General features: G+C 37.7%; 2 protein-coding genes across 4 annotated transcripts in view; both read right to left on the bottom strand.

Annotated features, from left to right (window-relative positions):
• Positions 1–2,201, bottom strand: part of LOC147333114 (uncharacterized) — a 12,343-nt gene extending 10,142 nt beyond the window's left edge. Inside the window, exon 1 of the mRNA XM_086290086.1 lies at positions 1,676–2,201. The gene's annotated coding sequence lies outside the window, so the exon portion shown is untranslated. The remainder of the gene's footprint in view (positions 1–1,675) is intronic.
• On the bottom strand, positions 2,197–15,435 carry LOC147333113 (uncharacterized). 3 transcript variants are annotated; one of them, XM_086290082.1, is made up of 5 exons: positions 14,967–15,435; positions 9,492–9,535; positions 7,421–7,906; positions 7,202–7,315; positions 2,197–5,581 (listed from the first exon to the last, which is right to left on the bottom strand). In XM_086290082.1, exons 2-5 carry the CDS (start codon positions 9,503–9,505, stop codon positions 4,492–4,494), a joined length of 1,704 nt encoding a protein of 567 aa, XP_086146208.1. In that variant the 5' UTR covers positions 9,506–9,535; positions 14,967–15,435; the 3' UTR covers positions 2,197–4,491. The 3 variants fall into 3 exon arrangements, with proteins under 3 accessions (XP_086146208.1, XP_086146209.1, XP_086146207.1); XM_086290083.1 differs by lacking the exon at positions 9,492–9,535; XM_086290081.1 differs by lacking the exons at positions 9,492–9,535; positions 14,967–15,435 and having other exon boundaries at positions 7,421–7,935.

Raw genomic sequence — 15,435 nt, 5'->3', positions numbered from 1 at the left:
AGAGGCTCTAATGCCTGTGTCTCAATCTCGCGGCCCATGTCAGCTCTATTTGTGGCCCGCATAATGACGTGAAAAATTGGTTTTAAATGATTATTCAAAAAATGATCTAATATGAAGATAATAGCCAGAGTGTTACAGGCATAGCCCTACAGAATGTAGCCTCATGGGCAGTGTAGTCAGTGCTGCAGGGAGAATGGACTGCCATACCCGTTATGTGTCTGTGAGCGTGAAGGAGGGAGAAAAAGGACAGTCGAAAAGTACGAGCTGTCACCGAGCAGAAACCTGAGATGGAAGCATGCAAATATAATAATAACCACTGCAGCCAAAAAGAGAGCCTGATGAGCCCAGTTGTAAGTAAGCTATTAAGACTCGACTGTACGCTGTGTTCGTGTTTTCCTCCAAAGCCTTTCAACGCCTCTCTCTGTCTGTCACTAGCAAAGTCGACCCAGACAACAAAGTAAAGCTAGTTTTCGGCTACGAGCCCGATGTATTAGCCAGAGGTCGGTTTACTATGATTCGGAGCCGCGGACCTGTTTTATATACGTGCAGAATAATTGGTATGGCGAGTAACCTTAAGTAATAGTAATAAATCACACAGCAATAGTACATTCATGTAGTTATAAAAATCATGATAACATATTAAGTAATCCCAAGTATTCAGAATACGTTACTCTCATTAAGTAATGTAATGGAATATGTTACAAAATACATTTTCGGGCATGTATTCTGTAATCTGTAGTGGAATACATTTTAAAAGTAACCTTCCCAACACTGTGTATAAAGAGGGACGGACAGACTAATTTATGTTTCTGTATATACTGCATAGACTCTATATATGCTGTTACTCCTCTTGCAAGGTAAAGTAAAGCTTTACACCTCTGCTTGGTCTCCATTTGTCATTTGTCATTTTTCTAACACCTCCACAGGCTCAAAAATGACACCCTGGCAGCCATTATGTATCCATATGGATCCTAGGGTTCTCCTGCTGCACGACAATGACTGGCCTTATGGGGCGAGAGTATGGAGGCAGTTCCTGTAAGATGAAGGAACTGATACCACTGACAGGCTCCACATTCGCTTAACCTTAATCAAAAGAAGATCTCTGGGTCATTATGTTTATGAAGCAGGTCTCTCTTGTAGATTACACACTGAGTCCCAATGGAATTACCTACGGTTAAATAAAAAATAGTCATAAAATATGTTTCTGTCCATCCGACACCACCAGGTTGCACATCAGACTGTCCTGTGATGCCCAAAATTGTAATGGACATTTTGACGCAAACAGTATTTTAAACTGTATACCACCTTGATCTAAATTGAGGCTAACTAACCATATTTTGAATGAAAACTTGTGATGTTCTTCCTAATGCTTCAAAAGCAACAGCACTGTATGATGTTTATTTACAAGACTCTACTGCAAAGATTAACCATATGTTCCCTCTGGTCTTAAATTTAAACAGTGCACTCAGTGTGAGGTCACAGGAAATGTGGTGGAATTGAACTCAGAAACGTCTTGCTGTGAGGCAACAGTGCTAACCACCGTGCAGTCCTTTGAACATACTTTACATAATTTATGAACACGTATTACATGCCAAAATTATTGTACAGGTTTTATTTTATTCATTCCTTGCTGTAAATAAACTTGCCAGTTTTAAATAGTGTAAAGAGTCTTTACCTTTTCCCCAGCTTCCTACTTTCTTCACTTGGCGCTTGTGGCTTCTGTTATTGCTACAACTTGGTTGGTTTTGCTTTCACCTTAAAAATGATAAAACCACATATAAACCATGCCCACATCTCAAGGTGTGGCTCCTCTGTAAGGCACAGGTGTCAAACTCCAGTCCTTGAGGGCCGGTGTCCAGAAACGTTTAAATGTGTCCCTGCTGCAACACACCTGAATTAAATTAGTAGGACATCAGCAAGACTCGACAGAACTTGTCTGCATGCTGAGGTGGCGACTCCTAACCCTACAAAAGGAAATTTAAATAAATGCATGTAAATGTAAGTGTTTGGAAAATTTTACTTCTAAAAGTAGTGTTATTGCGCCATATAGTGATGGCCCGTTTATAGCTGAAGCTCAGGAGCATGTGTAAAAAAAATTAACACACTGCTTCAGAAACACTGTGCCAAGACTTGGTTCGTCTGAACAGAGTCACATGATAAATGACCTCCGAAGCTTCATTCAGCACGTCACTGCTTCACTACCTCCCATATGGAAAAGATATATATAAATCTCATAAAGTTTGTATCTGTCTTGTGTGAAACTTGTATGAAAAGCATACAAGAGTGAAAACAGATATAAGATCCCTAGAAAAATTATATAAATGAAACTTGTGTGTTTTGGATACTTACTAAAACAATATATGAAAGTGTCCACTTTCATGAGTAAATCACGTAAGCCTTATATTATTATAAGCCTTATATGATGGGGCAACCGTGGCTCAGGGGGTTGGGAAGCACATCTGTAACCGGAAGGGCTCTCTGTCCTGGTCGTTGTGTCCCTGGGCAAGACACTTTACTCTACCACCTACTGGTGTTGGCCAGAGGGGCCGATGGTGCGATATGGCACGGCATGGATATGATTGAGTATGATGACGACCTTATAGCTGATCTCTTTAATCTCGCTCACGATTATTACAAAAAACAAGCAATACCTGAAAAAAAAATGAAAAAAATATGGTAAACATGTGCATTAGTGTTTGTACTCAATAATGCCCCTCAGGTGCCAGAGGCAGACAGAGGACCCAGGAGTCTTGGGGCACACGCAGCCCTCCAAACAGTACTGAAGACCGAAGTCCAGTCTTAATTCCGTTAATCTAATGAAAAAACCAATTTTCCAAAAGTTATAAGATTTATCTTTATTAAATTTAGAATCCGCGTACCGTACTGATAATTTGAATTTTACTTAATGTTACTTGCTATAATGAAAATAGTAAAGCATAAAACACATTGCAAATACAATTTCAAAAAAAGAAACAAACTAATGACCAAAAATCACAGCTAGTAAACAGCCTGTAATCAGTTAAGACCAAAGCTTTGAAAAGCAGATTCCAGTTTTTAAACTTAATCACAGAATTCACAAAAGAAAAAGGGAAAAAATTCTGATATGATTCATCTTTTCATTGTCACATTTATATCATTTATATCTCCGTAATATTATTAATAAAATGTATTGCTGCATGACGTTTGCACTATAGCATACATTTAGAAAACAGTGGAGCACACTGTGGTTCAGTTTTCCCATCTAATGCAGTCCTGTCTGTTTACTGATCGATTACCCTATAACTCAAATTTATGCTTCACTTTGATCAGATGAAAATTTAATTTGTTTTTCTCTAAAAATCTAACTCTTTATAAAAGGATAAAATGGCAAGTGTAGAATCCTTAGTTTTTCATCATTAGGCATCATTAATGAGGAAAAGAGTGTATATTCTGATGTTTTTGCTGATCTAGTGTTTTGGACACTAGTCCAAGTCTAAAGACACGCAAAGGATACTGCCAAACTGTCCCAGTGGCCTTCTCTGTTCTTTCAACTTAAGTTCTCTAACGGTGAATGTACCACACAGCCATATAACAAACCCCAGTAACCCTCCTAGAACTGCAATAAATAAATAAAGTCCTCTTTTGTGACTCATTTTCTTACACATAGACAGTCTGGTTTTTATTTCTTCATCTCTGGAAAAAAATGGTGCTTCTAGATTTCTTTTTCTCTGATGTCTCCAGACCTTAATGCAGAGAGTCACAGATCTTCTGCCATGATCCCATTTCTGAGCTCCAAAGTGCAGCTCTCGCTCTGATAAAACTTTTGTTGCCTTTAGCTAGACTGATGCTGTCTTTACAGATGAAGACATCATGCCAGTGAAAAGAAAAAAAAAAATCACTGAATGCAATGGCACCAGCTCTAGCTCTAGATAGAGAGAGCAAGTGAATGCTCCCTCTGAATGCTGCCTGACACACTGGGATTTCTGAAGCCATCTTAAATGCATTACTTATTACTTTACTTTCGTGCAGCACCATCTTTGTGGAACAAGCAGGGTTTTGAACAGCACACTGCTCTAAGAAACTGCATCATGTTGTCCTGTCATTTGTTCAGTTCACTAATGAAGTGAGAACATGGCATTTCCTGGAACAAAAGCAGCATCCAAGTTTGGGTCCATCCTTGGTGGAAAAGCGATTTATATATTTGTTGAAGTAAAATATTTGTTATTTGTTTTTGCTTTTATTGGTGGGTAAATACTTAAGAGAAAGACAAGTTATAAGTGAACTTGTCTGTCTTAATCAGAAACAAAACAAATTATTACAAAGTCTAAATTAATATTGCTACGCTGCTATTTCAAGAAAGATGTTAGCAAAACTTTGGTCCTGACCAAGAAAGAGAGTATAGCTCAAGAAATCAGTCAGAATTTCCACATAGGTCCACACACTAGCCACTAAGACCAAAGACAAAGTGGCACACTTTTATACTCTTTGGCCTCACCTTAAGTACTCTCATGTCTAATTGCTAAATGCGCCACAGACCCATGCAGCAAACCCTAATAAGCCTCCTAGAACCACCATAATTAAATAAAATTCTTTTTGGAATTTCAGTTCTCTGTCCCTTTGTTTGTTCTCAAAAGACACAGACTGTTTTTTCTGTACTTGTCTCTTCATTGCTGTATAAAATGGAATCTCTAGGAAAGCTTTCTTTTTGTCTTCTGTCTTCAGACCTTCATTCAGAGAGTTACAGATCTTTTGCCATGAGTCTATTTCTGAGCTCCAAAGTGCAGCTCTTGCTCTGATGAATTGTGAGATTTCAGTTTTGTTGGCTTTAGCCAGACTGATGCTGTCTTGACAAATGGAGTAGATGTCCATGCCAAGAAATAAAGCATTTAGTGCAATTGCACCAGCTCTGGCTGTCTTAGAGAGAGCAAGGGAACCTTTGAATGCTGCCTGACCCACTTCTGGGATTTCCGAAGCCATCTTGGGTGCATTACTTAATGCTTTACTTTCCTGAGCCACCATCTTGCCACAACCTGCAATCAGGTTTTTAGATTTTATCAATTTAACATCTGAAGCATCTTTAACCAGTGATCGAATCCTCTGTCCAACTGACCTAACTTGTTTAAAGCCAATGCACATATCTTTATAAAAACCCATTTCTATGTCAGCAGTTGGTTGATTGATTACCTCTCCCAGACAATCCTGAATACTTTGCACATCTTTCCTGAACTTTTGGAGTACATCATTGGCTTTGTTTCTCTGCTTGTGATTAACTCCAATCTCTGTGAATGTGGTCACAGCACTGTTGGTTCCACTCAAGATTCCCATTGCTGTCCCACCTATTAACAGACCCAGAGATGCGCCTGCTGTTACAGGACTTAACGCCAAACCAACAATGGACAGCACACCTCCAACTGCTCCCACTGAGCTGCCTGTTATGCTAGAGATTTTTGCTCCCTTATTCATTCTATCTAACTGAACAGCACACTGCTCCAGGTCTTCTAGAAACTTCAGCATCCTCGGCTGTCGGTTTTGGACCTCTTTGATGAAGCCAGAACAGGACTTTTCCTGGAATAAAAACACCATCCGGAAGTTTGTGTCCATCCTTAGTAAAGAAGAGGAAAGTTTTAAACTTTATTTTATTCTGTTAATTGAGAGTGATTAGTTAAAAAGTAGACAAGAACAATGTAAAATAAAATAAAAACAAAATATTTACATTTAAAATAAAAATAAAATATTCTCATAAAATTAAAATATTTATTTTTTAAATTTGAAAACAATGTGACAGACTGGCAATTTGTCGAGGGTGTACCCTGCACTTGCCCTATGGTAGCTGGGATAGGCTCCAATCCCCCTGCTAAACTGAATTAGATAAGTGGAGGAAAATGGATGGATAGATTTGCATGTGGTTCAAATATGTCCTTTTGTCTATAAAGATGATTGAGATATATCAAGAACATGAGTCCAGCTCAGAAAATCAACAGTAGCAAAATCTCTGTAGATATCCATGATAAATTTAAAGTGAAATACAGATCGAGCTTCAAATAAATTTCAAAAGCTTCAAACATTCCCTAGAACAGTGGAAAGACTTCCTGGCTCAATAAAACAAAAAACAACGATAGCTTCTCAGTGGCAGACACAAGTAGACTGTTTAAACCTGAGGTTATAGGTAAATAGAAAAATATATCTAAAAGCAGCATTGGGGAGTAACAGAATACATGTACTGGTGTTAGGTATTTAAAATACAAAATATGAGTAACTGTATTCCGTTACAGTTACCGTTTAAAAAGGTGATAATTAGTATACAGTTACTTTGTTGAAATAAATGGATTATACAGAGGTCTTTTCCTGTTTCATATGTTCAGCTATCCCCTCTCTAATTTTGGTAATTCCACACATTGGCAAAACCCTAACTAGCACAAAGGAGCCAGCAGTGCATGAACAGGAATGCATTTCTTACACGGAAATTCCGACACCATTTCATATTTAAACAAAAAAGCGGTGGGCAAAATCTGACCGTTCAATGCAAACTCTGTTTGCCAGAAACCAAGCTGCTCTCAGCGTCAAAAGACTCCAACCTAAAGAAACATCTAAGTAAGTTGTTTACTTATGTTAGCCTACTGCAGCTACCTTGTTTTAGTTGTGGTAGCTACCTGGGTTATGTGCCACTTCAGGGTTTTCGATGTGCTATTGCTGTGTGAGTTATTACTATTACTGAAGGCTACTCGCCACCAAGCTAAAATTGATAGCTGGCGTTAGCTGAGGTTAGTTCATAGACTTGATGGACAGCATTAACAACCTGCTAGCTGCAAATAATCATGTGCAGTTCTGAAAGTCTATGAACTAACGCCAGTTAACAATGTTAGCTCAGTGGCAAGTAGCCTTCAGTAATAGTAATAAAATCACACAGCAATAATACACTCATGTAGTTGTAAAAAGCATGACAATATATTAAGTAATCCAAAGTATTCAGAATATGTTACTCACATTGAATAACTTACCGGAATAGGTTACAATATACATTTTGGGGCATGTATTCTATAATCTGTAGTGGAATATATTTTAAAAGTAACCTTCACAACACTGTCTAAAAGCATCTTTTCACTTTGTCATTATGGCCTACAAAATCAAGGCTGTTGAAAAGAAGAAAATGACATATTTCTTATAAAATGTACTTTCTAGCAAACATGAGGGAGGTCTAACAACGTAATTAAGACATTCCTACCGGATTTCATTGAGCTGGTTAATACGACAAAGCATGTCTTGTATGTCACTTTCAGGCAAATCAGTGTTGATGTCTACGTGAACTTCATTCATCATCAAGGGAAAGGCACTGATGCTGATTTTAGAGACACAATATGAAATATGTTAATGTTTTATATAAAGTGCATAGTTTCTTTTTTATTTGAATCAGAGGAATTCTGTTGTTCATGATGTCGTTTACCTTTTTTCAAATCTGTCACAGATTATCTTGGAGACTTGTACGTATCTGTCAAACTGATATTTCAGCACCTCCAAATTCTGAAGTTTGGGAAGGAAGAAGACTTTTGCATCTCTTTTAAACTCCAGTAGCAGAGGGCAGATCAGTTTTGCATGTATGATGACAATTTGAACATGTTCACTGTCTTTGGGCAGCTGTACCACCTGGTTTTGAGTGAACACATTCAGTGAGGTCACTGCAAGCTTCTCCACTGCATCCAAGAAGAGGTCAAGCTTCTCCAGACCATCCAAAGTGTTTTTTAACACTTCGTCCAGCTCCTTCTCCAACTCTGCATGTTTGCTCTCTGGACTCAACATCTTGTTGAGCTTTTCCAACTCAGTCTTCCTTGCTTCCATCCATTTAGGGAATGTCTTGCAGAAAGTTCCTACTGTCTCAATGTGGCCTAATGTTTCTGTGATGTATGTGCACAAGGCCTCGTTGAACCTTTTGCTATAACACAAAACAACAATTTGCCTCATTTACTGAAACATGCACAGTAAATTGTTTACTGCTATGTATTTCAGTGAATCAGAATTTTTAACATTGACCATCAGAATAATTTGAATTTCTTTTTTCTTTCGTTTTTTTCAAGCAGGACAATTGGACAAATAAATAACTGTAAATAAAATGGTTATTTCTAATACATGGTTGAAAACCCTATACTGACAGTGACAGCCGGAAGTATTGAACTCCTGTACTCCTGGGTTTTCCTCTACTCTTTATTTAATGACACAAAACACCTCAGTGTTCAGTAAAATGAAGCGTAAAAGACGGTTTACCCTTAGACCTTAGGGCTAGTTAACAAATTCCTCTATTAACTAAATCTGAATGGGACACAGGGCAATGGAAGAATAATGCTACTTTTATACATGTTTGAATTGCAATAAGTATGTTTTAAAACATCATCTGCATGTACATGAATATCTGAAGAAGAATTTTTGTTGTTGTTTAAAGACAGATTTCAGTTTCCTTTTTTCACTAAATCTTGACCTTGATCCCACTGTATTAAAAAAAAGTTTTAGTATAGCTCTTGCCCATCGGGAGGAGTTGCGCTTTCTGAATACTCTTATTTATTGACTGATATATCAACAGGCACCCCCAAGGTCCCAAAGAGCAGTAATAACCAAATTTAAATTACTAATAGAACTCAGGGTGCTAAAAGGGTTCTCTCACCCCAACCGGTCGCAGCAGATGGCCCCGCCCCTCCCTGAGCCTGGTTCTGCCGGAGGTTTTTTCCTGTTAAAAGGGAGTTTTTCCTTCCCACTGCCACCAAATTGCTTGCTCATAGGGGGTCATATGATTGTTGGGTTTTTCTCTGTATCTATTTTTGTACAATCTACTGTGCAATATAAAGCGCCTTGAGGCGACCGTTGTTGTGATTTGGCGCTATATAAATAAAATTGAATTGAATTGAATTCAAAGTATTCTATGATATGATTCAGCCACTGCCAGTAATATGACTTTATAATTGCTAATGCAAATTCAGCAATGAAATTGAAATGCTCTTCCTTGATTCATGATAATAAGACGGATGTCTGCATATTTAAAACACAGATTTATCTAAAAGTGATAGTAGTGAAAGTGTAAATTGTAACTTGTATCCCTTACAGACCGTCCTTTCTCCTTCTCTGGTGTGTAAAAATGCTGACAGTCACACCTCTGTTTTTAACGCTGTCCCTGTGTTGTCCAAGGTGAGATATGCATTTGATTTCTTATATAGGTTTCCTTTGACAGCATTAGGTAAAAGCTGCTGGGGTGTAAGATAAAGGATCTGGAAGTCTTTCAAATACTGTCCTCTTGTGGTATAGTGTTGTGATTACAGTGTATGAAGCTACAATAAATACATATAATTCATTGCAGTCTTTGATTTCCCTATGTATATGTGTTATGTGTTGACAGTAGAAAAAACATCTGGACTTGTTCCATATTTGAATATCCTTAGAATATGACTGTGATTATTTTTGTTAATATAGTAGATTTAAGTATTACCATTTTTGCTAATACTTCAGCATAACTGTTTTGTTTTTTACTTTACCTTGTTTCTGACATCCTGAGGTTTTTGTTGACTTCAATTATCAGCTGGAAAAAGAAAAAAATCCAGAGTTTTTTTATGGTTTCTTTTTTAAAAATCACATTTTAAAGGAATGGCTAAGAAAAACTTATCATATCACATACCAGAACATACCCTTTGCTGCTTTCTTTTAACTTTGTTTTTATCATGTTATAACTCTCCGTACTTGGTAGTACATAATAAATCTATCTCTTCCACTTATCCTTTATCGGGGGGCTGGAGCCTACCGCAGTATAATACACACTAGACAGTTCACCAGCCTGTTGCAGGGCTAACACATAGGAACAGGCAGCCATTCACACTTATGAACAATTTAGAGTTACCAATTAACCTAACCCCACTGACTGCATGTCTTTGGACTCTGGGAGGAAGCCAGAGTATCTGAAGAAAGCGCATGCAAACACAGGGAGAACATGCTAACTCCACACGGTGTTTCCAAGACCATGTCCTCATGTAAATGGATTTATGATGACCAACAAACACAGAATTTACATAATTGACAATGAAAAAATTCAAAAAAAGAAATGGTATGGTTAGAGTTCCTACCCACCTAAATATGGTTTTATTTCCTGCTTGTTATATATAATCTGCAAAGATAAAAGTTTTTTTTAAAACTTAAAAAAAAAATTTAAACCCTCAATGAAAAGCATTTTACTCAATTTCATGAAGTTTTACGTTAATACAGTTGGGTTAAGGTCACATAACCATTAACAGTGTCTCCAAAGGTAATAGTAAGTACTGTTCAGATATTTTTCTCATTAGATATGTGTTGCATAATTTTTTTGCTCTGGCTACAGCCACTTATCTGAACAAACACCTAACGCTCTGATAGGGTCATCCCACATACACGTGATAACTTCAACAGGTATGCAGGAAGAGCATGGGGTTGAGCAGAGCAGAGAGCAGATAAGATAAGCATACTAGCAGAATTTATGATGAGGCTCTGAACTAAAATTCCACAATAAAACATGGTTGTAAAGATGACATTTCAACATATTTAATAAATGTCAAATTTTGAGTGTTGATATATGTAATACTGGGTTTTGTGTGAATAATTAATGAATTTTAAATCCTTACCTAGACAAGTGATTAAGAAAATAAACATATGAATTACAGATTTTATGGGAGTAGAGACTCTACTAAGATTTAAAGTACTTCACAGGCATTGATCTGTTGATCTATTGCTCTCCAGTTGCCAAAAAGTACTAAAATGGTTTTGTTTTTCTTTTGGTTTTTTTGCATTGGTGTGATAAATGACCATCTAGACTAGAGGTGTCGAACTCCAGTCCTTGACGGCTGCTGTCCTGAAACTTTTAAATGTGACCCCACTGCAACACACCTGGTCATTAGCAAGACTCTATAGGACTTGTTAGATTATAATATTATTTTATGCCATGTTATACCCCTAATTAAAGATTGTGAATTATTATGTAGTTTTAGTTTGCATTATTCTCCTGAATTAGAAGAAGCTGATAACTATTGCATTAGTTAAACTGATTTGCATTACATTAAACTGCTGACTTGTTGTGAATGAATGATATTGTTTTATGATGCATTATACTGCTGAGTTATAAGAAATCTAATTTGTCTGAGTAGAAGAGAACAGAGTGTGCTGGAGTTTTCTGCCCCATTTCAGCAGGAGCAGATAAACAGGGAGCCAAGGTCGTAGCTTAGGCGCTGTGTGAGAGAAAGCATGTGAATGTTTAGGCTTTGTATGATAAGGTGGAGGCACCAGAGGCTATAAAAGTTTGAGCAATGCTCCACCATTTTGAGATTTTGAGGCTGTCTGCATCAGTGTCCATCTCCCACGCGTGTGTTCATTAAAATCATCGTTTGACTCAACCCGGCCGGACCAGTGTTGTTATTGTGGTTTTTTCTCTTGTCTCCATCCCCAATATTTTGAACCTTAACAGACTCGACTGCATGCAGAAGTGGCAAATCTTACCCTACTCAAGTAATGTTAAATAAATTTAAGTAAATGTAAGTGTTTGGAAAATTGTACTTCTAAAAGTACTGTTATTGCACCATGTTCATTCACTCATGAGCTGCTGTAACATGAATCAAATGGCTGAACTGCCACCTTAGCATGCAGTCAAGTTCTATCGAGTCTTGTTAATGACCTACTAATTTTATTAAGGTGTGTTGCAGCAGGGACACACAGAAAAGTTTCAGGACACTATCCCTCGAGGAGTGGAGTTTAACACCTATGATCTAGACAATGTAATAGTAGTTTAGTTAGGGGAATATATCCATTTATCTAAAGTTATCACTAGAAGCATATTTTAGGCATCACAATGTTGCTACAAGATTTTAGTTAATATTAATAACATCTTAACTGAATTTGCCATTTGTATTTTAAATTTAACCCTAACCCAATGAAAACATTAGATCCAGTTAAGATTTACCGTAATAAAAACCAACTGCAGAGTATTTACAAAATGAATGAATGAAAAAAACAAGTAAATAAATAATCAATGTAGATTTCATAATTTCTTTTCTGATAAAGATAAAATCTTTACCCTCCTCATCTTTTCTAACTGCCCTCAACCCATCAGCAGGACTGGTATATGTTCCTTTTTGCAAGTAGGAATCGGACAAGCCCAGTTAGATCCCCAATATGACCTTTAACAGGAGACAAGCGTGAATTTCTCTGATCAAACAATCAGAAACAGACCTCATGAGGGGGGCCTAAGAGCCTGAAGTTCTCTGGTGGGCCCTGTACTCATTGCCTGGTACCATGGAGCCTTACTGCCATTTGCCATTTAATACCAGAAATTGCAGGTCCACCATTGGTATCCTATGCTTTTCATAGATTAGAGCTCATGTGACAAACATGAAAGGGTCTGGAGAAGCCTTGGAGAGCATTGTTCAGCATGACCAGTTTGGTGGTGGGTCTGGGGAGGCATATCCATGGAGGGATACACAGACCTTTTGATGAAAAATGCTGGAAGAGTTATGCAATATTTGATTTTCAATCAGTTGTGCTATACAATACATGATGAACCAGCTAAACATAGCTAACACTCGTCGCAAACACATTTTCTCCCACTAGTTTCTCTTGTTTAAACATCTCCTCATATGGGGAAGGAATTCTTTATGTTGTGTCACTAGGGAGCGGGGCTAAGTGTATAAACAGTGTTGGGGAGTAATGGAATACATGTAGCAGCGTTACGTATTTAAAATACAAAATATGAGTAACTGTATTCTGTTACAGTTACCGTTTAAAAAGGTGGCATTCAGAATACAGTTACTTTGTTGAAATAAATGGATTACACAGCGGCCTTTTCCTGTTTCATATGTTAGGCTATGCCCTCTCTATTTTTGGTAAGTCCACGCCTGTGGAAACCCAAACAAAACACGCATTAAGAGGCTCTAATGCCTGTGTCTCAATCTCGCGGCCCATGTCAGCTCTATTTGTGGCCCGCATAATGACGTGAAAAATTGGTTTTAAATGATTATTCAAAAAATGATCTAATATGAAGATAATAGCCAGAGTGTTACAGGCATAGCCCTACAGAATGTAGCCTCATGGGCAGTGTAGTCAGTGCTGCAGGGAGAATGGACTGCCATACCCGTTATGTGTCTGTGAGCGTGAAGGAGGGAGAAAAAGGACAGTCGAAAAGTACGAGCTGTCACCGAGCAGAAACCTGAGGTGGAAGCATGCAAATATAATAATAACCACTGCAGCCAAAAAGAGAGCCTGATGAGCCCAGTTGTAAGTAAGCTATTAAGACTCGACTGTACGCTGTGTTCGTGTTTTCCTCCAAAGCCTTTCAACGCCTTTCTCTGTCTCTCACTAGCAAAGTCGACCCAGACAACAAAGTAAAGCTAGTTTTCGGCTACGAGCCCGATGTATTAGCCAGAGGTCGGTTTACTATGATTCGGAGCCGCGGACCTGTTTTATACACATGCAGAATAATTGGTATGGCGAGTAACCTTAAGTAATAGTAATAAATCACACAGCAATAGTACATTCATGTAGTTATAAAAATCATGATAACATATTAAGTAATCCCAAGTATTCAGAATACGTTACTCTCATTAAGTAATGTAATGGAATATGTTACAAAATACATTTTCGGGCATGTATTCTGTAATCTGTAGTGGAATACATTTTAAAAGTAACCTTCCCAACACTGTATAAAGAGGGACGGACAGACTAATTTATGTTTCTGTATATACTGCATAGACTCTATATATGCTGTTACTCCTCTTGCAAGGTAAAGTAAAGCTTTACACCTCTGCTTGGTCTCCATTTGTCATTTGTCATTTTTCTAACACCTCCACAGGCTCAAAAATGACACCCTGGCAGCCATTATGTATCCATATGGATCCTAGGGTTCTCCTGCTGCACGACAATGACTGGCCTTATGGGGCGAGAGTATGGAGGCAGTTCCTGTAAGATGAAGGAACTGATACCACTGACAGGCTCCACATTCGCTTAACCTTAATCAAAAGAAGATCTCTGGGTCATTATGTTTATGAAGCAGGTCTCTCTTGTAGATTACACACTGAGTCCCAATGGAATTACCTACGGTTAAATAAAAAATAGTCATAAAATATGTTTCTGTCCATCCGACACCACCAGGTTGCACCTCAGACTGTCCTGTGATGCCCAAAATTGTTATGGACATTTTGACGCAAACAGTATTTTAAACTGTATACCACCTTGATCTAAATTGAGGCTAACTAACCATATTTTGAATGAAAACTTGTGATGTTCTTCCTAATGCTTCAAAAGCAACAGCACTGTATGATGTTTATTTACAAGACTCTACTGCAAAGATTAACCATATGTTCCCTTTGGTCTTAAATTTAAACAGTGCACTCAGTGTCAGGTCACGGGAAATGTGGTGGAATTGAACTCAGAAACGTCTTGCTGTGAGGCAACAGTGTTAACCACCGTGCAGTCCTTTGAACATACTTTACATAATTTATGAACACGTATTACATGCCAAAATTATTGTACAGGTTTTATTTTATTCATTCCTTGCTGTAAATAAACTTGCCAGTTTTAAATAGTGTAAAGAGTCTTTACCTTTTCGGGGGGGGGGGAAGTACAAATATTGCATATTTGTACTTTTTACTTTTTTTTTTTTTTTTTTTAGGTTTAAAAGATTAAAATATGAAAAAGCTAAAAGTCTAACCACTAACAAAGAGACACGTTTTCGTGTAAAAACCAGCAGTCCCATCACAAGTTTTTAAAATTAAATCTAACATAAAAACTTGGATGTAACCGGAACTGCAGCTGATTAAAGTGAAAGAGTAGATACGTAGAAGTAAAGTGGTCCTGTTCCTCCAACGATTCTTTTAAAGTCGCTGGGTGTGTCTTTAAAATAGTTTCTTCCGTGTTTTGTTCTAGCTGTCACTTAATCAGTACATATATGTATTTTACTACATGCACTCTAAAAGTTTTCCGTGCACCATGAGCCGCCTTACCTTGCCTCAGACATCTTCTTCTTCTCTGTGTGTTGTGTTCAGGTCCTCGCGGAGGTCTCACCTTTATCTGCGCAAAGGAAACAAGAACAGGATGGATCTGAAGCCCGCAGTCCAGCTGTTGTAGAAATTAACAAGCTCCCAATACCACGCCTCGAGTGGACCTGCTGAAATAACTGCATACCCACTCAGTAATTAAACTGCCCGGTCACAAATGTTAAGTTTCGTTTTCATTTCTCCACATTATGAGCCACACCTGTGTTATCGGAAAATAAAAGTGGTGACTGAAAGGACTTTTCTTAATGAAAACACAACAAACATGTTCCCCCTTAAATCGTAAAGAATTTTATGATACAGTGTTTATTGTACACCGTGTTTTCCTGAAAATGTCCCAATTTTCAGCCAAGTATTTATCAGATTTTTTTTTCTTTTTCTTTTTTTTTATCCACGTTTCCCTTCCAAATGAACTCGA

The sequence above is a fragment of the Aulonocara sp. 'chitande type north' Nkhata Bay genome, linkage group LG4, assembly GCF_057382095.1.
Source record: "Aulonocara sp. 'chitande type north' Nkhata Bay isolate Kocher_YH1m ecotype deep benthic linkage group LG4, A_spYH_male_GT1.1, whole genome shotgun sequence".
NCBI classification, from domain to species: domain Eukaryota; kingdom Metazoa; phylum Chordata; class Actinopteri; order Cichliformes; family Cichlidae; genus Aulonocara; species Aulonocara sp. 'chitande type north' Nkhata Bay.
The sequence above is the reverse complement of the archived record's forward strand: the minus strand, read 5'-3'. Positions and strand labels throughout refer to the sequence as shown.

Excerpts from the sequence above, each read along its gene's own strand:
- LOC147333113 (XM_086290081.1), bottom strand. The coding sequence starts at position 7,935 with ATGAGGCAAATTGTTGTTTTGTGTTATAGCAAAAGGTTCAACGAGGCC. Across the intron at positions 7,316-7,420 it reads TGTGACAGATTTGAAAAAAG|CATCAGTGCCTTTCCCTTGA; the intron begins GTAAACGACATC and ends CTCTAAAATCAG. Across the intron at positions 5,582-7,201 it reads AACCAGCTCAATGAAATCCG|GATGGACACAAACTTCCGGA; the intron begins GTAGGAATGTCT and ends TTCTTTACTAAG.